Here is a 22834-nt window from a genome sequence, read left to right on the forward strand (position 1 = left end):
CACAACTACTGAAGCCGGCACGCCTAGAACCCGTGCTCTGCAACAAGAGAAGCCACCGCAATGAGAAGCCCGTGCACCGCAACGAAGAGTAGCCCCTGCTCGCCGCCACTAGAGAAAGCCCCCGCGCAGCAACAAAGACCCAACGCAGCCAAATATAAATAAATAAATATATATATATATATATTGTTTTTTTAAACTACATGGGAAGTATTTTCAAATGAGTAATAAATCTTCAAAAAAAAAGAATGTATGTGTCACTGAGTCACTCTGCTGTACAGCAGAAATTAACACAACATTGTAAATCAGCTCTACTTCAATTAAAACTAAATAACCAAATCATAATGGGGCAGGCAGAGCCAGGAGTCCAGGAGCCAGCCAGGTGGCATAAACCCCAGTGAATGAGCCATGCCACACCCACACCCACCCCTGGGCTGCACCGCCCTGCTCCCCAGTGCAGGCTGGGACCTGCCAGGCGTCAGCTCGGGGAGGCAATTACATGCTCTTTCCTCTCCCTCTCCACAGGTTTGGAATAAACTGCCTCATCCAGTTTGAAGACTTTGCCAATGCCAATGCCTTCCGCCTTCTCAACAAATACCGCAACAAGTACTGCATGTTCAACGATGACATCCAAGGTAAGTTTTCACCCCTCCTGACAAAGCCCCTGAGGACGAATGCCTCCTCACAAAGGCTCACCTGGGTGCCCAGGTGGGGAGGGGCCACCTCATAGCCGGTTTGCTGCCAGCAGCTGTTGAAGAAAGAGCAGTAAATCCAGATTCACTTCGCTAATTCTCAGCTCTGTGACCTTGGACATGTCCCATAGCTTTGCTAAGTCTCAGTTTCTTCACCCATAAAATGGAGATGATGACTGCTTCAGAGAAAAGTAAGAATTTGGTGATTAGATATATGAAAGAAATTTTAAACAATGCTGTGATTTACTAGCTGGTTGAACATGGGCAGATCACGTCTCTGAGCCACAGTTTCATCATCTCTTCATTGGGAATGATAGTAACTACCTTGGAAGATTACTGTGAAAATTTAAAGAGCTAATATATGGAAAGTACCAGCGCATAGGACTCATCAGACCAAAGCATCAATCACCATAAAAGTGGCCTTCGCCAGCCACAATAGCTCGCTCTTGGATTTTCCAAACACAAGGCTGTCAGGGAATCAGGATAAGGCCTTCTCTTAACTTGGCTGGAATGAGTGCTTCTCACAATGATAACCGAGGCCCCAGAACATTCCAAAAGTCAATGGGAAGCATCTTCTAGTTCAGGGTCAGCTTGGCTCCCTGTTCTGTGGACCAGAAATATCTGAAGGCATTTGCTTCTTGTTGTGGAGATGCCAGCATGTGACACTGGAGTAGGAGGGGTGGCTTCTCAGCGATTATCTCACCTGATCCAGGAGTCCTCAGGAAGGAGTATTGCCAGTTATTCCTAGTATTTTATAAAGCCCAAGGGAAACCTTGATGACATGTAGGTTATTATTTAACAAATGAAGTTTGGCAAGCAAGATCTTTTTTCAAATCAAGGAACCATGTCATGTAAAACAGAACAGGTTGGTAGGGGACAGGTATTGGTCCCTGGGAGTTAAAGATGGGCCAACATTTTGCAGATGAGGCCCAAAGAGGTCACAGTTTTCATCAAGTGAGTAAGACAGACCTAGGAGGATCCAAGCCCAGGTTAAAAATAGCTAAGGTTTAGAGCTGAATACTTGTTATTCATCAGGCACGGTTCTAAGCACTTCACAGCTTAATCCTACCAGATATCACCAACCCTGTCTTATTTGTACTCCTGTGACCTCCCTCTGGGTCAGTTCCCTGCACGTTGAAAGCTCTGCTTCTCAGCTGGGACAATCTTCCCCATCATCTTTGGCTCAGTAACTCCTACTCACGCTTCAAGGCTCAGTTCCGGGGTCTCCTGTCCCAAGGAAGGGACAGCCTGATTTGGGTGCACACCGGGTGCCTGCACAGCGTCCTGTGCCCCCCTCTGTCAACTTTCTTACCACACTGTACCCCACATGCCTGCACTGAGTTGTCTGTCTCCCCAGGAGACAATAAGCTCCCAGAGGCAGGAACCACATCTTTTCCCTTCTCACTTCCCAGCCCCAGCACAAGTGCCTGGCACGCTGTAGATGCTTCACTAATGTTTGGAGAATGAATGAACGAGGTCCACCTGCACAAGTTGAGATTCTCATAAGCACCCACCTGTTCACGTGGGTGTGTCTACACTGGACACCTGCCCCCGAAGCCTCTCTCTTGTCCAGGTCGTCATACATGTACTCACCCAGAAATGCACCCCACATGTGCTCACACGCAGACATATATACATCTTCACGTGTGTACGCCCTCATGTATACACACACACAACTTCTTAAATGAAATCAATTCGTTAGTTTTTAGGTCCTGCTGATATCCAGTTCCAGTAGAGTCTATTTCACTGCCAGGCAAAGCCAGATGGAATGGTTTTCTGGGTCCCACGGCAAACAGAGGAGGAATTTCCCATTCTTTTCTCAGAAATGAGAGACTAAAGTCATTAAACTAAAATGCATGAGGAGAGCTGGCAAATCGTACTAGAATGGCAGGAGCCCTATAATATCGAGTCTTTGATCGGGACAACCTGACCGTTAGGTGTGGCCGTGTGATTAACAGCACCGCCCAGATCTTCCCTCAAGAAAGGACTTGTTGCCCCAGCTGGCGGCAGGGCTGGCTGGAGCATCAGGCAGACCACGGTCCTGCCCTGCCAGGACGGCATCACCAGGTGATCAGGGAATATAGAAGCTCAGCCATTTTGGCCCAGTGCAGGACAGCTCTGAGGGCACATTTAACTCCAGGGCTCCCCACGGGGCTGGCTGAGGCCCTGGGGACTGCATCGCGGCTCAGCTTCTCCTGCTTCCCCAGCCTCGACCCCATCCTGCTTCCACTCCCTCCCTGGCACAGGTGTGCTGATCCCAAGGCCACTTCTTCATAACATCCTGAACACTTCACATCTCTCTGAATCTGCTTCCCAGGGAACCCAAACTGTGCCAAGTAATCCAGTTGGCATGAACACAGAGCTTTAGGCTAGAAAAGTGTTTTCCATCCACACTATTTCACAGCTTCCTGGCCTCACCCCCTCCGCCTGTGGGGAGGACGGACATTGCTGTTCACGTCACTGATGAGGCAACTGAAGTTCAAGGCTTAAGTTTTGCTCCACGTTCCCACAACCTAACAGGCATAAAGCTGGGGCTAGAACCTAGTCATTTCTAACTCGGAATTCACTGTCTGTCCATGACGTCGGGCCGCCTATGCGCCCTCGTAGGTGAGGCAGTGCCGTGAGTCTCCTTGGTGAGGATTAAATTCCAGACCCCACGGAAGTGTGGGTGTCACAGCTCTCCTCACCCCTCCCATCCTCTCCTCTAACTCCCACAGTTCACAGACCCCCCGATGAGGCCTGGGGATGGGGAGGGGCTGGCCCACAGTCGCCAGCTGGTTAGTGATGGGTCCAGAACCAGAAGCCTATGATGTGTACTCTCAGTGCTGGGTGGGCGATTAGCAGACTGGTGAGGAATTCCGGGATTAATGGGGCAACGTGGAAGATTAAGCTCATGCTAGAATTGACCCCCTTACCTCCAAATACAAGGTAGAGAGCAGAGGAAAAAGAAACATGAAACTACATAGCCATGCTCAAAAATAGAAAGGAACGCCGGCATGCACAGAATTGGAGAGAGCTGGGAGAAGGGGGAGGGTGGGAGGAATCACAGTGGTAAACAGACACCAAAACCAAACCACACGTGGTTGCTGGGGACAGGCCCGGTCCCCCCCAACAGGACTCGTGGTCAGGGAACACCCCAGAATGGCGGGGGGTGGGCCCAGGCTGCCCACATGAAATGAACGCCAGCGCAGCCTCACATCCTCGATGGAGTAAGGAAAGATGCGACTAAAGGCCTCCGGGTCCCCACCAGACGGAGCTCCGTGAGGGCAGGGCCGTGCCTGGTGCCGAGCAGAAGCTCGGGCACAAGATTGGAACTGTCTCCCAGGCAGTCCTGCTGTTTCACACTCCTGGGAATCACCACCCCCACGTGGCCGACCACAGGGTTGGGCCTCTGAAGCCCCAGCACTGGCAGGGTAAAGAGCTCCCCAGGGCTGCCAGGGTCTCCCCCGTGCGCCCCCAGCCCCGGCCCTGGCCCTACTCCCAGCTCAGACCGGTGGGAAGCCTCGGCCTCCCCAGGCTGGTTCTCGGTGAGCAGGGCTGCCCGTGCACTGACTCATCGCTGGAAGCCTCTTCAGGAGTTTTGGAAAAGGCAGAGGCTCAGGTGACTTTTGTTGTTTCAGCTGGGATCACAGAAGCATCCCGGCTCTTAGCGGAGGAGAGAGAGACCTGGAAGGGGAACAGTGCTAGGAATGGCCATGCTGGAGGACTGGCCAGCTGTGTCCTTCCCAAGAAGCCAGATCCGGGATACTGCTGGCCTGGTGAGCACAGGCCCCCGGCCTCCACGGCTAGCTGCCCGCAGTGTGGCTGGGGACAGCAAAGCCCAGCTGGCCTGTCAGCTTCAGAGCATCCTCCCACCCCAGCAGGCCTCCCTGGACCTGCACTGCCCTCGAGTCCGGCCACGTTCCCGAGAGCAGACGGCCAGTCAGGGTGCCTGTGTGGTATGTCAGGCCGTGGTCCCCCCTCATACTGCCAAGTTTTCATCTGTGAGCCAGAGTTCTTAACAGTCAGATGTTGGACTGAGACAAGCCTAGGTCTGAATCCCCACTTTTCTGCTTTGGGGCTTTGGCCAAGTGGCTTAAATCCTCCCAGTCTTCTTTTCCTGATCTGTAAAATGGACATGATAGTATTCACAGCCATGAGGGAGGCTCAGCCAGTGCTGCCAGAAAGATCAGGATGCCTTTCTAAGGCCAGCGTTGATCCTGGCTGGATGGGCACTGTGCTAACTCATCGTTAAGCGTTTTCATCATCACCCTTGCTTTTGGCACCAGGTAGCTGTAAGGGCTGCAGTGATGTAGCGCGGGAACAGGCATGTAACCGTACTCAGTTCTGGTACCGGGTACTGATACCTCTGGTGCACAGGAGGCTCCCAACACATGTACCAGGGGGAAGGAGGAAGTGTTGAGACCCAAAACAGAGAGGCTGTGGTGGAGGTGAGAAGAGGCACCAGTGTGAGCGCAGGCCTGGGAAAGCCTGAGAAGGGAGGCAGGGGCCCACCTCACCTCTTTCCTCTTTCCACATCCAGCCTATTCTTCCAGCCCATTGAATTAGTTCTGTGAGTTTCCTGCCGATTCTGATTCTGAATGTGCTGGTCCCTCTGCCTAGAACTCTCTTCTGCTCTCGGCTAATTTCTCTTTGTCCTTAAGGACTCAAACCTCACCTCCCCCAGGATACCGCACCCAGGGCCAAACCTGTTCTGCAGGCCCCAGGATGACCCCACCCTTCCCCAGGGCCTGGGAGTGACACTGGGCAGTGGTCACCCGCTTTGCAGAATATTTCAAAGTACCCTGGGGCTCAGATGCCACGATAGGAAGGGGGCAGATGGGGAGGAATGGCCCAGCTCTGAAGTCTGTCCAGCTGGTTTGTCCTGTTTACAAGACACCAGGGGTTACTTCCAGCTGTCAGCGGTCTGCTGCTCCTTTCCTACCATACACACTAAGCAGCAGTTCCTGGCCCTTCCCGTGTCTCTCCCACAGTGAAACCTCCCCCGGCCGCTTCAACCTCATCTCTCCCCAGTCCCCAGAACCTTCCTTTTCGCTAAGTCCTGTGTTCTGAGGCTGTTCTTCCCGTACAGGGCTTTCCCAGCCCTGAGATTCTCGTGGGTCTCTTTGCACGTCTAATCCTGGCTGCTCTGAGACCTCCCCCTTAGCCTGTTGATTCAGTTAAATCCCCAAAGAAGCCAAGAAGATGGTAATTATTCCCTCCGGCGGCAGAATAGTCTAACCCTGCCTTCTCCATGGGCTGGGAACTGCTTTCTTGAGAGTCCAAGGGCTCCAGAACATTCCTTCAGGACACAGAAACAGGGTTGAAGTCATCTAGAAGGCCTTTGCTTGGTTTCCAATAAGGGGAACTTGAATTTTCTGAACAGTTATTCTGCTAACCCCTGTGCTCAAGACTGTTGTATTCATCTTCATAAATCTAAGGCTTCATATACCCGTATACCCAGTGGAGCCCCAGAACAGGCTCTCAGTACACGCTCATGAACAAATGAGAAGCCGCTGGCTGCTGCGGGAAGATAATTCTGCGGATCCTGAAAGTGGGCCAACCTAATCCTAGAGGACGCCCAATCCCCCCGGCCCCAGGCCTCCAAAGCCACCTTGGCCGGACCCTGGCAAGCCTAACTCCCTGTGTCCTTCTTGCTGCCTAAGACAGCAGCCTTGTCTCACCTGAGAAGCAGCTAGTTCTTTCCCTTTTCTCTGATAATGTGTGGTTTCTAATGGAAACTTCTTTAACTTTGTCAAATGTGACTATTAAAAGCAGAATAGAAACTACATTTTCAGTCCTTTTGTGCTATTTCCTGAACCTACCACCTCCAGTACTCAGTTTGCAGGAAATGCAATTATGGAAAGCTCCCTCTGAAAAGGAAAATTTGTTTTTCTTTCATCGTGAATGAGGAACAAACAGTCATGCTTTCAGCTGCCCTCAGCATTCACGGGCACGTGTTCTAACACATCCCTAGACCCCTGGGCTTCTCCAGGTGGCTACCTCCAGAAACCTCTGCAGCTTCCTTCCTCTCTATTTTTAAATCCCTAATACATTACCCAAGACCCTCCTCCTCAAAATGAAAGTTGATGATGGAGATAGCGTTCTTTGCCAAACTTTATAATATAGGATTTAAGAACTGCTGTTTTTCCTCTTGAGTTCTGGGCTGTGAATACGGCAACTTGTCACTTCGGAGGATGGCCTCAGAGAAAGATCCCAGAATGGAGAATGAGAAGGAGCCAGCAAGGTAGCCAGTGAGCATGGGGTTCCAGAGGCCACATGCAGAGTTTCCCAAAGGAAGGAATGAACACCAGTATCAAATGCTGATGAAAGGTCAAGGAAGAGGAGGGCTGAGGACTGACCACTGAACTTGGCAAGATGGAGGTGCTGGTGAGGTTGACAAGTGGTGGGGCAGTCGCCTGATGGGACTGGGTTTCAGGGAGACCAAGAAGAAGGGAAATAGAGGTAATGAGTATATTCAGCTCTTTAGGAGAATTTGGCTATAGAGGGAAGTAAGAAATAGGGTGGGAATGACATAGGGTCAAGAGGAGGCTTTTAAGGATGGGAACTTGATGACATATTTGTATGGTGATGGCAGTGATCCACTAGAGTGGGAGCAGTTGAGGATGCAGAAAAAAAAAGGGAGAGAATTACAAAACAAATTTCTTGAGTAGGTAAACATGGTGGGATCCAGCACACAGCCAGAGGTGGCTTTAGCTAAGAGCAGGGACCATTCATCCACGTAACAGGAGAAACGGCAAAGTATATGGAAGTATATGGACCGGAGGCAGAGGTTTTATAGAGTTGGTGGTGAGAGGATTTACTTCTCTCCTGGTCGTTTCTACTTTCTTTGAACTTCACTTTCCACTTCTGAAAGGGGAAAAAATGGGAGCTCAGTAGTACCTATTTCCTAGAGTTGCTGTAAAGATTAAATGAGCAAATAAATGCAGGCAAGTGCACACAGCACGGAGCCAAGGTCACGGGGAGAGCAATCAATAAGCGGCAGTTGTTGTATCCTTTTGAAATTTTCAACTCTTTTCTACCAGATTTCCCAATGCTTTGTGTTTTCCACCCCTTCCAGAGTCACAACTGAACAATTACATCCACCACCTAAGTTCACTTCCCTCCACCTCCACTACCACCTGCCCCTCAGTTCTCCCCCAGGGAAACCCCATAAGGCCACTCCTGCTGCCTTCAACTCCAGAGTCAGGAAAGGCTGTCTGAGCTGCATAGACCAGGAAGGGGTGGAAGCAGCAACCCAGGCTTACCTGCTTTACTTCTAACTTGGTGACTAACAGGCAGAAGCCACTGCCTCTCTCTGGCCTCAGTTTCCTCATCTGTACAGTTGTTGGATGTCACGCTCTCCATCCAGCACTGAATTTCTACAGGTAAGCTGTTATTCAGCCTATAGGTTCTAACCACAAAAGATACTTGACATCCAAGAAGGAACAGACCCATCAAGAATGCAGTGTCTTTGGGAGGTTCTCTGATGAAATATCTTTGGCGCCACCTGGTGTCGTATGCTCTGTACAGCTCCTTTCAGGAGGCAGAATGCTGTCGTGAAATATAATAGAATCAGATGCGGGGAAAAGGTGCTCTCTGTCCAATGGAAAACTGGAAACAGAAAACGGAAAGTTCACTCCTGCTCCTACCCTGCAACCATTAGTATTTTGTAGCTCCTTTCGGATTTTGTGTGTATATTTTGTTACAGTTAGAATCATAGTATGTAGACTGTTGAATGTTCTCTTCCTTCCAACTAACTCAGTGAAGCATGATTCAGGGGTTAAGAGCACATGTCCTAGAGCCCGATTCCCTGAGTTCAAAGCCTCACTCTGTTGTGTGATCTTGGACAACTCAGCAAACTGCTCCGTACCTCATTTTCCCAATCTGTAAAATGGGGATGATGATAGGATTAAATAAATGTCTTTACATTAAGACATATAAAGCACTTAGAACAATATGTGATGTTAGTTACTAACTTTATAGCATTTTTTGTGTTGCTACACCATCTTCATAAGGAATATTTTTAATAGCTTCAGTATCCTACTGAGTGCCTACACTAGCTAATTTACTTAACCATTGCTCTTTTGTTAGGTGTTTGTTATTTCCAGCCATTCTACATTACAAATAACACTGTCATAAATATCTTACCACATACCTTTTGGATTTTTTCATACATAGATTCCCAGAAATAGAAGCATGAGGTCAAGGGGCAAAAACATTTTATGCCTTTGGTCTATATTGGGAAATAGTTTTCCAAAAAGGGTTGTAGCTCTTTAAAATGGAATGTGTGCTGAACTTTGCCCTTTTCATTGCTCCCTCACCAGCCATAGATACCATCAGTTTCTTTGATTTGCACAATTGTAATGACCATAAACAGTCACACTTTAATTTCCTTTTCTTTGACCATCATAGAGGCTTAGCGTTGCCAGTTGCGATTACTTTATTGTGACTCCGTGAGGGTCCACAACAGTCGTTTTAACAGAGAAAACTCGACATAAAGAATTGTGAATTCTGCATTAAAGAACTGAAAAGCCAGAAAGAAACACTAAGGATCTGCTACCACCCCTGAGGCTGGGGGAACACAGGGAAGACAGGCGACAGCTGGCTAGCGTTCATGCCTCTGAGGGGGCATGAGGCTAGTTCTGTAAGTGACGGACAAAGAGCAAACTGGATTCAACTGCTGCTTGTGGAACAAACTGCTGCTGTAAGATTAAAAAACCAAGGCTCTGGAGTTGCCAGATTTAGCAAAAACAAAATGCAGATGATCAGCTAAATTTGAATTTCAGACAAATAACAGTTTTTAGAATATTTATGCTAATATTGCATGGAACACACACTAGAAAATTATTTCTTGTTTACCTAAAATTCAAGTTTAACTGAATGTCCTACATTTTACCCAGCAATCTTACAAAGTAGGAATGATGCTGGAAAAACTGTTCTTTCCCTGCCCATCTAGTCTTTCAGTCGCCCTCTGGCGCCCCCTATTGGCAGAGCCCACCATAGGGCCAATTGGTAAAGCTGAAAAGTGGTTTGCAGACAAAGGAGAAACGATTATCCAGTAATCGGCAGAGTCCACCCTTCTGGCTGTTCAGCATCGATACATTCCGTCCTGCACATTGGTACTTCCAGACAACAACAACAAACTCTAACAAAATGCCTAATAAAATGCAACTATCTTTCCAACAAATGAAGACATTCTCCCCTTCTCCCTGAAATGGGGAGAGGCAAAGTGTCTACAGTTATTTGCCAACTCAAGAATGTCACTCATCATCTGGTTCTACAAGAATGAAGTCACTAGCCACTGCAGTCACCGACCTTCAGCGCACCCTGAAAGGAGTTCAAGGCAGAGATCAGGCATGAGGCACTCTGTGCTCTGGGAAAAACTGGCAGAACAGGCCTTCAGATGCTTAGATATTTTCAGAAGATTTTATGAGCCCAGTTTCTTACATCTTCTCATATCTAGGAAAACACTAAAATCATTAACGGAGACATCCACTCCTCGTGACGAGCAACAACCTTCTTGTGACCAGCAGCAACCTTCTGCTGAAATGTGTGCTTGACTGCACGTACGCCCTTCACCAAAATCACGTACACACTGACACCCACACCCGTCTTCAGAGCTATCTGAGGGGCTGTCTCCTGGGCTATAGTTCTCATTGTGTCCCCAATAAAACTTAACTCACAGCTGTCACACTGTGCATTTTTTGGACATATTTATCTCTGGAAGATAGTCACACCACCCATCTCTGGGCAGGACAAACTACTCTTAAATCTCAGTCACAGTCACATTTGAAAACTCTGTTTTCTAAAGGCTAAATTGTAGAATTAACCTCCAATAAAACTTCTATAAAATAATAAGAGGAAGGAGAAGGGAGAATAAATTAGCTAATACGAACCATCATCCGTAACCACATGATAATCAAGGAAGAAAATTTGCATGGCTGCTACATTCCTCATTTCTGTAACCAGTCATGAAGCCATAGTTGATGTTTATGAATTTCTTCCTCGGTCTCCCATTCCGTGTTTACTTGTCATCAGACAAGACCTTAGCTTGCCAGAGTTCCTTAATAGGATGACCCAAACCTTCATTCCTGAAGGATCTGCGTCCTCAGCAGCCCTGCCTCTCTTTAGTTGCAACAGTGTTTATTAATATTTACTCTTGAGCACAGGAGTACTAAGACACACCCCAGAGGATCCCCTAGGCGCAGATACAGTCTTCCCTGTCCCTAGTTTCCCCTTGGTTCTCAGGATGAATAACCACAGCCAGTAAAGTAACCCTCTTCTTTGCCCACTGGTTTTGTGGCAAATGGCCAGGTGGCAGTCTCAACTTCCAAGTCAATAGAACCATGTTGGGAATCCTAATGGAAGCATTTGTCTCTTTGGAACCAAGACCTCCAATCCAGAGAGCACAGAATTGAAGAGACAGGAAGCAAAAACCCTGCAAGTGATTCATTAGGTGAAATGGTGAGAGGAGCCATTCTCACTTCAACATTTTGATTTCCAGACCCAAGTATTCTGGCTGTGGAGAAAGAGCACGAGGTATTGTTTGCTAAGTCAAATCACGTATTACATCCTGTAAGATAGACCCTCACCATATCCTCAACTGAGTCTTAAGTCTTCAGGAGCCCATCCTACTGATCTATTAGGTCATCTGCTCCTGGGTGGTAGAGTACGTGTTAAGACCACTGAGTTCCGTGGGTGTGAGCCTATTGCTGCACTTCTATTAAAATGAAATGAATTCCTTGATTAGAAGCCTGGAATATATCAGGATGGTGACTAGGCATTTCAGACGTGCCCAGATGATGGCACTGGCAGAACATTATAGACAGGGAAAGTCAAGCCATATCCAGAAGCTATGTTTATTCCAGTGAGGACACATCTCTTCCCTGTCTCTAATGGAAGGAGTCCAGTGTAATCATCCTCCTGCCGGGTAGATAGTCCTCCCAGAGGACGGTGCCGTAGCAGGAGCTCCACATTGGTCTCTGCCATCGACAGCTCAGTCATTCAGCAGTAGTAGTAGCAGGCAGCCTCCGTGAGGAAGTCCATGCATAGCCTCCGTCCCTGCCACCATGGCTACTCTCTATGGAAACTGAGCAAACCCTAGATGGCGTGGGAAAGATGCTGACTGACATGCACAAGCCATGCCATGTTGTCCACCTGATTATTGAGAAACTATTCTCATTCTGCCCTTTGGTGAGCTTTCACGTGGGGCACAAATACCTTCACACCCTGTACCTATTCAGAGAAGTCCATTCGCAAACCCTTCCCTAGACTTCCTCATCACCAGTCTTACTGTTTGGTTCTTTCTAAGTCCCTGACCATCTAGCTAAACCGTTAACAACTGCCCACGAATCAATGTAGGTCTAGCCATCTCTTGGACCAAAGTGGACAACATAATTTACAATGGGAGGTCATGTCCATTGGGAAGATTTACTTCACTATTTCCCTTTAGGGTGACCTTTTATTAGGGCTGTGAAACTGCAACCGTACGCTTCTAGTGGATGCCAGCATACTGTCAAGAACAATCTGTAAACCAAGCCTGCTTTCTCCTCCTTGGTCAGCTGGTCATAGGAATTCCTAGTGAGGCCTTAGGTGTGGATTGAGGGAGAGGAAGAGTAGTTGTCAAACTAGTCTGAGCCACCTGCTCGTGCAGCTTACCTGTACCTTCAGATGTATTCAAGCCATTCGATGCTGGTTATGCTACTTGGCATAACCTTATGACTTGCTGGATAAGACAAGCAGCTCAGGTCACATGGTCATGTAATGTTTCATGGATGACTTGCTGGATAAGACAAGCAGCTCAGGTCACACGGTCATGTAATGTTTCATGGATAGTTTGTGGCCTCATTTTTAATATGCTTTTATCCATTTACCCCTTAAACAAATCATTCTGAGGCTCACCCTTCTCTTTGGCTTCCCTTGTATTTGTCCTTGTTGTTTCATTTATGAATGATGGTGGTAGCAGCACCCGACTCTCTGATCCTCTCTCCCAGGGTAACAATCCAGGAGCTATTTCTCAAACTAACAGTTATCTGCAAAAGAGTGAATGGAGAGTATCACGCAAAAGAGAGTTGCTCGACAACCTGCGTGCCTACAGGGCTGGCCTCTGTAAGGGCGAGGGAAAGTCGCTTGTTCCATCACAGGTTCTAGGTGTGGGGAACTCTGCCAAGGGTCTAGGGGGTGGGACCCGGTGGCCAGAGGGTGATCTCTGTCCACTCTGTTGCAGGCACAGCCTCTGTCGCCGTGGCAGGGATCCTGGCTGCTCTGCGAATCACCAAGAACAAGCTCTCCAATCACGTGTTTGTTTTCCAAGGTGCTGGTGAAGTAAGTGCCTTCGGGGGCTGTCTGCTGTTGTTCCAGTAGGAGAGTAAGAATGGGTGGAGGGGCTTCCCTGGTGGCGCAGTGATTGAGAGTCCGCCTGCCGATGCAGGGGACATGGGTTCGTGTCCCGGTCTGGGAAGATCCCACATGCCACGGAGCGGCTGAGCCCGTGAGCCATGGCCACTGAGCCTGCGCGTCCGGAGCCTGTGCTCCGCAGTGGGAGAGGCCATAACAGTGAGAGGCCCGCGTACCGCAAAAAAAAAGAATGGGTGGAGGAGCCGCAAGGGGGAGCAGTGTTCTGGGCTTCTGAGGAGAGGAAACAGCACAGATGCGTTGTGATCATTGCAGCTGCCTGGGCCCCAACGTTTGGGTGTCTCAAGGCAGGGACTTAACTGGGCCTCCTGGGAGTAGTGAGGGAAGAAACGAGGATCTTGGTGAAGAATCTGATAAAATCCTGAGCAGCCTTTGCCTTTTGTCTAAACACCCACCTCGCAGGCAGCCATGGGCATCGCCCACCTCCTTGTCATGGCCCTAGAGAAAGAAGGCGTACCCAAGGCAGAGGCCACAAGGAAGATCTGGATGGTGGACTCCAAGGGGCTCATTGTCAAGGTACTGTCGGTCTGGAGACCTGGAGGTTACCTGATATCTACAGCCATTGGAACTGGACTGGAAGAGATCTCAAGGGGTAAACTGCTCAGACAGAAGAGAGAGCAGGAGGAGGGCAGGGTCCTAATCCCCAAAGCAAAAGATTCATCCCAGAGTAGCCTTAATTGCTCTTGTCCAAAAGCTTTGAATGTGCTTGCAAATGTGTGTACGTGTGCTCTTTCCAGTGTCATCTCCCCCCACGTCCTGCCTTGTACTCACCTCTAGCCATGTTGAATCATAATTCTCCAAAAGTAACATGCTCTCTCTCTTCTACATCTTTGCATATTTTGTTTCTCTGCCTGGAATGCCCTTCTCTTTTTTCACACGCCCACTCACAGCCCTCAACCCCATCTGTTTCCTCCCTGTCTTCTGTTACCTTCTTCAAGCAGCTTCCCTGAGCATCTGGGTCTCAATTAGTTCCCTGTGTTTACGCTCATGTAGCCTTCCACCCTTCATATATGACACTTATCCCGTGATAGGGCTGTTGCCCCTTGCCTCCCTCCCCGTGAGGCTGTATGGTCTTGATGTCAAGGTCCTGCATGTGATAAGTACATAATTGATGTTTGAGGTGTGAATGAAGGAATGAATGAGAGAGACAGTCCAGCTTCTGACTGCAGTGTGGTGAGGGGCACAGCTGGATGACCTCCTCCCTCAGGACTTCACTCAGAGCTCCATGTTTTAATCCTGAGATTTCACTAACATAGACTGTGACAGTGAGAGCCTAAAAAAAAGACAAGAGATAGGAACACGAGGCTCTCAACCAAGAATAGTGGAGAGCCCCCTCTGAAGCAACAGACCTTCCTATTGTTCCCTATAAGGGCAGATTCCCACTGGAAAGAACTGGGACCTGGAGATTCCTCCTTCTGCCCCAGATCATTCCAGAGCACAGTCCAGGCACAGGTGGAGGCTGCCACACTTGCCTCTTTCCCACGTTTCAACATCACCTTTGCTCACCCTATTGAGCTCACCCCTCCTCAAAGATCTCTCAAAGCTGGTGTTTTCACTCTGGTTCTCGTGAGGCCAGCTGACCCAAAGGAGTCATCAGAAACGTTGACCAGCCTGTCACCCACTGACTCCTATTTGAAGAAATGGAAGGAATCTGGACCCCATTGGGAGCAGCCAGCCACTACAAGCCTGTCCTGGATCTCAGCTTATTATTTATCAGGAGGTTAATGGATCTTGTCAAATACATTCAAATTAGCGCCCTGACCCTGGGTGACTCGGGCCCCCATCCCTCAACTGGGCCTCTGTGCTATATGTCTTGGGGCCAAGAGTCTTGGTCCAAACTCAGGCATTTCCTCGGAGCCTTTCTGTCCTGGCCCAGGAAGCCATGACCCCAGCAGCTCAAGGAAAGGCCTTACGGGTTCTCCATATGTGGTTTGGATTAAAGAAATACACACACACACACACACACACACACATTTAAAATTCTTAGATTGCATCGTAGATTTTGATCAAAAGGACAGGGCCCAAGGTTCTGACAGCTCAGACCACAGCACAGGGCTCTGCAGGGAATGCTCTTAGAGTACACAGATGCATCCAGGCACTGCCCAGCGGTTCTCACCACCACAGCTGTATCATGTTCTTCCTTCCCCTGCAGGGGAGGAGCCACCTGAACCATGAGAAGGAGATGTTTGCCCAGGACCACCCTGAAGTGAACTCCCTGGAGGAGGTGGTGAGGCTGGTGAAGCCCACGGCCATCATAGGTAGGAGGAGGGGTGACCCACTGCCCAGCACAGCTAATCTTCTTGACTTGCAGGTGAAGACTGAGGCTCAGCGAGGAGGCATAAGCAACCCTTGGAAACACAGCTCTTTCCCCTCATTTCCAATTCAATGCTACAAACTTTTATTGGGTTATTACTGTATAAGAACCGTAGAACTAAGGCGCCAAGCTGGGCTGCGTGATGCAGAATTATACAGTAGAGTGGAAAAGCACAGGCTGGTCTCTCTAACCAGGATGACATGAGCACTCCTCCCCCAAGGGGGGGACCCTGGCATCACTCCCTGTCCTGCGGGAGCAGTCCACTCTAAAGGACAGTGGCCAGGCATGCTTCACAGGTGCAGCTTAACTGAGCTGGGGCCTGCAGTGGACCAGTGGAATTAACAGGGGGTCTCAGCTAGCTCAAGCAGGGAGACCCTTTTCTCCTGTCCTCCCTCATCCCTATGGCGGATGCCATCCTCAAGACTCCTGAGTCTTCCGTGTTGTACCTAGTTCCACCACCACCACCAGGAGAGGAATGGGGTGTAGATAAAGAGTCGGCACCCCACTACCTCCCCCTTTTCCCCATAGGTGTTGCCGCCATTGCAGGAGCCTTCACGGAGCAGATCCTGAGGGACATGGCCTCCTTCCACGAGCGCCCCATCATCTTTGCCCTGAGCAACCCCACCAGCAAGGCCGAGTGCACGGCTGAGAAGTGCTACCGGGTCACCGAGGTCAGCGGGGAGTCCTTCCTTACCCGGGCTGAGAGGACATAGTAACAGTAACCATGAGCAACCCTATGAGGGTGAAAAAAATCCCCACATTGCTGATAAGCAAACTGAGTTTCAGAAAGATGAAGTAACTTGCCCAAGGTCACAGAGCTAAAAAGGAGTGGAGCTGGCCCTCAAACCCACGTCCGGCTCTAAAGCCCAGGCTCTTACCAGTAGGCTTTACTGCTCAGGGTTCCCCTAACATAGAGCTCTGACCAGAGCTCGAGGCGCTTGTGGACTCTAGGCCATTTGCACACCTGGCTTGCCCTCCGGGGAGGTGACAGGTTAAAAGCTACACCTTCCCCGTTCTGTGGTTTTGTGGCTGCCGGGTAACTCAGTGGGAGCTGAGCTTTCTGGTCAGATGAACAGCTGTGCTTTCAGCACCCGCAACGTCCTCAGCACAATGCTGAGCATTTAGCAGAAGATGAGGAAGGGGTCAACTTTCGGGAGACACGACTAGGCCACCATGACCCCTGAAACCTAGCTCCAAGCTCTGTCTCTGGTTTTCTTCCTGCCCCCAGGGCCGAGGGATCTTTGCCAGTGGAAGTCCCTTCAAAGACGTGACTCTGGAAGATGGCAGGACCTTCATTCCCGGGCAGGGAAACAACGCCTACGTGTTCCCTGGAGTGGCTCTGGGAGTCATCGCAGGCGGGGTCCGACACATCCCGGACGGGCTCTTCCTCCTGACAGCAGAGGTATTGCTGTCCCCGCTGCCCTGAATACACACCCCAGAGGGCCTGTGAGCTCCACTAGCTCCTACACTGGGTCCCCAAAGATTCCTTCTCTTGTTTCTTCTACCTACCCGCTCCAATCCTTCAGTGGTTCCCCAGAGTGCTTGAATGTCAAGCTTCTCTCAAGAGCGCCTGGAGGCTTGAACTCTGAAAACACACACAGGCTTTTTAAGGCAGGGGCGGCGGGGGAAGGAATAGTCAGTGGGAGGGGTGCTGGCAGGAGGCGCTGGCCGTGAGGGCACGTACCTTGTACTGCACCCTGCCTCCCAGCAGAACCCATATGCATGCCAAGAACGGAGATGCCATCAAAACCACCTGAAACCGTGGGCTCACCGACCGTGACAAGCAGTAGATTTTTCCAGCCATGGGTCTTGGCCATGTTACTGGGTAACTGGTAGCAAAATAAGCCCCACTAGGGCTTCCCTGGTGGCGCAGTGGTTGAGAGTCTGCCTGCCGATGCAGGGGGCGCGGGTTCGAGCCCCGGTCCGGGAAGATCCCACATGCCACGGAGCGGCTGGGCCCGTGAGCCATGGCCGCTGAGCCTGCACGTCCGGAGCCTGTGCTCCGCAATGGGAGAGGCCACGGCAGTGAGAGGCCCGCGTACCGCAAAAAAAAAAAAGCCCCACTAGGGCAGATTTCTGTAAGGAAGAGGATGGGTTGCATGTCAGGTTTGCCTGCTCTGAGTACCCATGTCTTGAGCACAGATGGGGGATGTGGGTGTGCACCTGCTCCAGGCATCGTATCAGAAAAGCTCCCACAAGCGTTCTTTACTGGGCATGGTGAATTGAAAACAAGGAAAGGATTTGTTAAGGATGACAGCCCACATTCATAATAATAGTTGTTAATAATAACAGTTACAGTGGCTGCCATTTAACAAACGCTTACCAAGTGCCAAGCACTTCACATTTATCTTCACTCTGCGGAACCAAGGCGTAGAAATGTTTCTGTTGAGAAGTTAAGCTAATCAGAACTATAAACAAATATTAAACATATTTATCCCCAGTGGGCTCCAAAGGCTCTGCTGTGATTTCTAGCATGTGTCTGCATTTCCCCCTCACCACGGCACTGGTGAGAGCCCCAAACCAGCAAGCCACAAGAAGGGCTTCCAGGCAGCCCTACCCAGCCCTGCTTCTGTGAGTCCCACAAGGAACTGTCTCATGCACCAAGTTCCTTCTTCCTGTGTCTGCTGAACTTTTGTCAGCCTCCCCCAAGCCTTGTGCACACCAGCTCTGGTTTCATGCTGCAGTTCTCTGTCCCTCTTACTTGAGTATTTTGCATTTGAATGGAGGTGGTGGTGTCCTGTGACCATGGGCGGAGCTGTCTGAAACCCCCATTGGATGGGAAGAGTCACTTCCTGCTTGGAGTTGACCCGAAAGCAAATTCCCCTGTTGTGCAGAAACAAGGTTGCTAAAGCCTTCCTATGCAACCCCCAGAAACATCTGCACAACCCACAGCCTCTGCTATGGGACCTTTCAGCTCCATCTTTTCATGAACCGTGTCCATGAAGTAAACAGGAACCTCCCCTCAATCTACTTCTCAGTCACTTGCTCTGAGCAGCATAAGGCCCCTCCCCTCCAGGAGCTGACAGTCTGGTCTTCAAAGGCCTGGCAGGTTATATTTCTCAACAGGGGGTTTGGTTTGGTTTGGTTTGGCTGGTTTTTGTTTTTTTATTTATTTTTGGCTGCGTCGGGTCTTAGCTGCAGCGAGCGGGCTCTGCATTGTGGTGCACGGGCTTCTCTCTAGTTGTGGCGTGCAGGTTTTCTCTCTGTAGTTGTGGCACGCAGGCTCTAGTCGAGGCACACAAGCTCAGTAGTTGTGGCACGTGGGCTTAGTTGCCCCAGGGCATGTGGGATCTTAGTTCCCTGACCAGGAATTGAACCTGTGTCCCCTGCATTGGAAGGCAGATTCTTTACCACTGGACCACCAGGGAAGTCCCTGAAAAGGGTGTTTGTTTTTAAATTAAGATAATTTAAGTTGAAACTGATTTTCCTATGGAAAAAGTAATATAAGTTTTAGGAGACGTACATGCAGCATCTCATTTCACCTTGACAACCCTGTAAAATATAGTGATCATCCCTACGTTACAGACAAGGAAACTGAGGCACAGAGGGTTTGAGTTACGTGCCCAAGGTCACCTGGCTTGTGAGGGATGTGCCAGGATGGCCCCAGGCAATTTGACTCAGAGAGACAGCAGAGCATTAGCAGTGCCCAGCATCTCAGAAGTGGCCACACATACCATAATATAACTCGTCACTGCAGGAGAGCCTTTCTAGCTGCAGATCTAGCCATGGAAATTCTGCTTCCCTCTAGTCAATTCACCTTCTACACCTCCACAAAGAGAGGTGTACACCTCACCTCCACAGAGAAGTGTACACTACACCTCACCTCCACAGAGAGGTGTACACTACACCTCCACAAAGAGGGGTCCCTTAAAGCCCAGAACAGGCCATCTCTCTCCTAATTTCAGACCTTTTATGGCTCGTTGGTGCTCCCAGGAAAGGCCAAACTCCTTCACATGGTTTCCATACAAGGCACTTCATCCAAGGCCCTCCTTTCCTCTCCAGCCTTTTAGCCTCCCCCTGCCGTCAACCTATCCCGCCTTCTTTTTACAGTCGTTCTCTCTCTTCCCTCTAAGAATTTGCATGTGCTATTCCTTCTCCTCTCTTCAAGTAATTCACACTTTGTCCTTCAGGTCTTAGCTTCTGTCTTTTCTTCTGGGAAGCCTTTCCTGTACATGGCAGACTGGGCCCTGCCTTCCTCTGTGCCCATATGTCCCCCCTCCTCGAAATCACTATAATCGTTACTATTGTTTGTTCATCTCCACTGACACCAGTCTCCAGGAAGGAAAAGACTGTGGCTTCTCCACCATGGCTCTTCAGCACCTAGCACAGAGCCCGGCATATCGTAGAGCTCAGTGGATGTTTGAATGAACAGAAAGGACAGAGAGGAATTTAAGAACGAGGTAGCAGAGGGGGGAGCCCAGGTTTCTAATGTCTGCCAAACTCTGAGGCAAGACCAGCTCCTTTCCCTGTCCGTCCCGGGACACAGAGTTCTCAGAGAGCACTGTGGCTTTTCCCAGATTTCAATTTGACACGAGAAGATTGGGTGGGAGTGCATTCCGAGCCCGGTTAAAGAGGCTGTTCTGCCAGGCTGGCTGAGCACCAGTGCCCGAGGCTGGAGGATGAGGCTGGCTGCAGAGAGCTGGCCCTTAGAGACGAGCTCTGAAGCAGGGAGGGAAGCTGTAGGAGAGGCTGTTCCTGGGCTGAATTTATTCAGGTACCGCATAAGGCCCATTCGTGGTGTCACTGGAGAAGCAGCCTTTCTTTCCTCACTGGGGCCGGGGCCGGAAAGGAGAGCCCAAGGAGGCCCGAATACAGAGACACAAGATGGCCTAGGGGGACAGCCCGGATGCTCCTAAGCATGTGGGAGAGGCTGGAACCCGGGAAGCGAGGGACTCGGGGATCCCTATACAACAGGCTAGGTCAGCCGGGGCGGGGGAGACCCCAGAGTCTGCTTTGCAAGTCACAGGTTTATTCGCCTCGGCCTTAGTGATTTTCCTTTAGAATTCAGACAGCTTCATGTTGTTTTAAGCCTCGGCCAGTCTCACGGGACAGAAAGGATGTGTCCTTGCTTAAGCCCAAGCATTAAGCGCCCCTGGGGCCACAAGGCGGCAGAGACAGGAGTAGAAACTGCACTTATGGGCCACGTATGAGGGGCGAGGTGAGTTTCTGGTGTACTGGGTTGGGCTTGCTCTGGGAAGGTGGAAACTCAGCTTGTTCCTCTCTGTTCTCTCTCCCCAGCAAATCGCCCAAGAGGTCTCTGAGCAGCATCTGTCACAGGGGAGACTGTACCCCCCACTCAGCACCATCCGAGACGTGTCTCTGAGAATCGCCATCAAAGTAAGGGACGTCTTACCCCCTTACTATGGGGAGTGGGGCTCATCAGCTTCCTCTCTGTGTGACTTTAGGAGGACGAAAGGGGTGGCAGCTGCAGAGACAGGCTGAGCTCCCTGGGCTGCACTGCATGCACCCCAGAGGCTGGGTGACACACTCTTGCCTGTAGCCTGAGCCCCACCTCAACCCCACTCAGGGCAGTTCTGGGAAAGCTCCTGGATTTCCCCTCAAACACCAGGCAGAAAGGTCACCAAAGGCCCTAGTTTTGTGGACCAGAATGTGGGTGGAATTTTAAAATGAATCATAAGTGCCCATTTACACAGAAAGGTCAACTTGGAAAGAGCTCAGGCTGCGGGGTCCTAGCTCTGCCAATCAGCGGCAGAGTCACCCGAGCCCAGTCACTTCACTTCCCTGAGCCTCAGCAGTTTCCTTCTTCTACAAAGAAGCCAGTAATTCCTCTCCCCGAGAGTTTTGGAGGACATTAAAAGAGAACAGTGGAAAAGCTCTATACTCGGCACCTGTCTGGCCAGAGGAGATGCTCATGCCTCCCCTTTCTCTCAGAATGGCTGGGCCACGGGTGATCAAGTTCAGGGGATAGTCTACGTAAAAATGTCACCCACTAGACGATGCACAGGTGATGGGTTTTCAAAGAACCAGAACATGGGGCAGTAAAGACTGGCCTGACATTGATAATTGTTCATCTGGATGATGAATTCATGAGGGTTCATTATACTGTTATTTCTATTAATATACATTTTACATTTTCTATAAGTTTGAAGAATAATTTCAGAAAACGCATTGCACAACAGCACGCACTCCCCATGAGCTGTCCAGTGCAGGATCCAGAGTCAGCCCTCAAGACCAATAGTGCAGCTTACAGTCCACGTCCACCCTGTCCAGTTCCTTCCTTTTGGGGAGATTCAGATTCATCTTCTTCTGAAGCCGAATCTAATACCCAGAGAACAATGTCCAATTCAAGCCACGTTTAAGACAGAAAAAAATATCAGATGCTGAACACTTACACCTGCTACCTAATTTTATCCTCACACCATGCCAGAGAAAGCTCTCATGACCCCCACTTTACAGATGAGGAAACTGAGGCTCAGCACGGATGATGTCACTGCTGAGGACCCACAGGCAGTTGGAAGCAGAGGCAGACTTTGAGGCCTCTTGGCCCTGGCCCAGTGTCTATTCCATGGTGTCACAGCTTCCTTACTAGGCAGAAAACTCAAGATCCTTTCTCTCCAGTGGCTTCCTGGGCCTCAACTCATGAGAGGAACACATCTGATGCTTCAGGGTATATTCCCCTTCCACAAGCTCCCAAGCAAGGGCCTTTAGACAGGTTCCTCCTTAGATCCAGTTCCTCAGTCAAACGTGTTTTTCCCTAGGTCCTCGACTTCGCCTACAAACACAACCTGGCCTCCTACTACCCAGAGCCCAAGGACAAGGAGGCTTTTGTAAGATCCCTGGTCTATACTCCAGACTATGACTCCTTTACGCTGGACAGCTACACTTGGCCCAAGGAAGCCATGAATGTTCAGAATGTCTGATGCAATCTCAGAGGCTGGTGTGGGGCTGAATGAAGCCCAGAGTAACACTGACAATATAAATGGGTTCCAAAATGGCCATCCTTGTCATTGTGTTTTTCCTTTGAACTTTCTGGTGTGAGGGGAGATGCCCAGGCATATGGTGAATGAGAGCCTTGTCCCTGAAGGCCTTGAGTTCACTTTTCTGTAACCCTCCTCAGGCTTCCTTCCCAAGAATTTCTTCATCTGTGAATTGCCAACTATTGGCTAGACTTTGTGGAAATCTAGAGTCCTGCCTGGAACTCTGCCTTTACAGGGTCCGGGGTCTAGTAGAGGAGATGAGATATGCACACAATTCATTTTGCCACAAGGGAGAAAGTAGTAAGTCCATGGAAGAACTGCAGAAAAAGGTCAAGGGTACTCAGAGAAGGGAGAGGATACTTCCTATGAGGACATAAAAGAAGGCTTCTTGGGGGGCAGTGTTTGCACTGAGTCTAAGAGTGAAGGATGGGTAGGGTTAATGGAGAAATGAGGAATGTAAGGGCAGCCACTGGCCAGAAAGCATGGCCACCCATCAA

The 22834-nt window shown here is 49.9% G+C and overlaps 1 protein-coding gene across 3 annotated transcripts in view; it reads left to right on the plus strand.

Moving 5' to 3' along the window:
* Positions 1-22350, plus strand: part of ME3 (malic enzyme 3) — a 199020-nt gene extending 176670 nt beyond the window's left edge. For all 3 annotated transcript variants that reach the window (XM_060018135.1, XM_060018134.1, XM_060018137.1), the window contains exons 8-15: positions 523-632; positions 12898-12995; positions 13488-13601; positions 15238-15343; positions 15928-16070; positions 16628-16801; positions 20638-20736; positions 22119-22350. In XM_060018135.1, the coding sequence (XP_059874118.1) occupies positions 523-632; positions 12898-12995; positions 13488-13601; positions 15238-15343; positions 15928-16070; positions 16628-16801; positions 20638-20736; positions 22119-22280 (1006 nt within the window). In that variant the 3' untranslated portion in view covers positions 22281-22350. The remainder of the gene's footprint in view (positions 1-522; positions 633-12897; positions 12996-13487; positions 13602-15237; positions 15344-15927; positions 16071-16627; positions 16802-20637; positions 20737-22118) is intronic.
* Positions 22351-22834: the final 484 nt, after the last annotated feature.

The sequence above is a fragment of the Delphinus delphis genome, chromosome 8 (assembly GCF_949987515.2).
Source record: "Delphinus delphis chromosome 8, mDelDel1.2, whole genome shotgun sequence".
Lineage (NCBI taxonomy): Eukaryota > Metazoa > Chordata > Mammalia > Artiodactyla > Delphinidae > Delphinus > Delphinus delphis.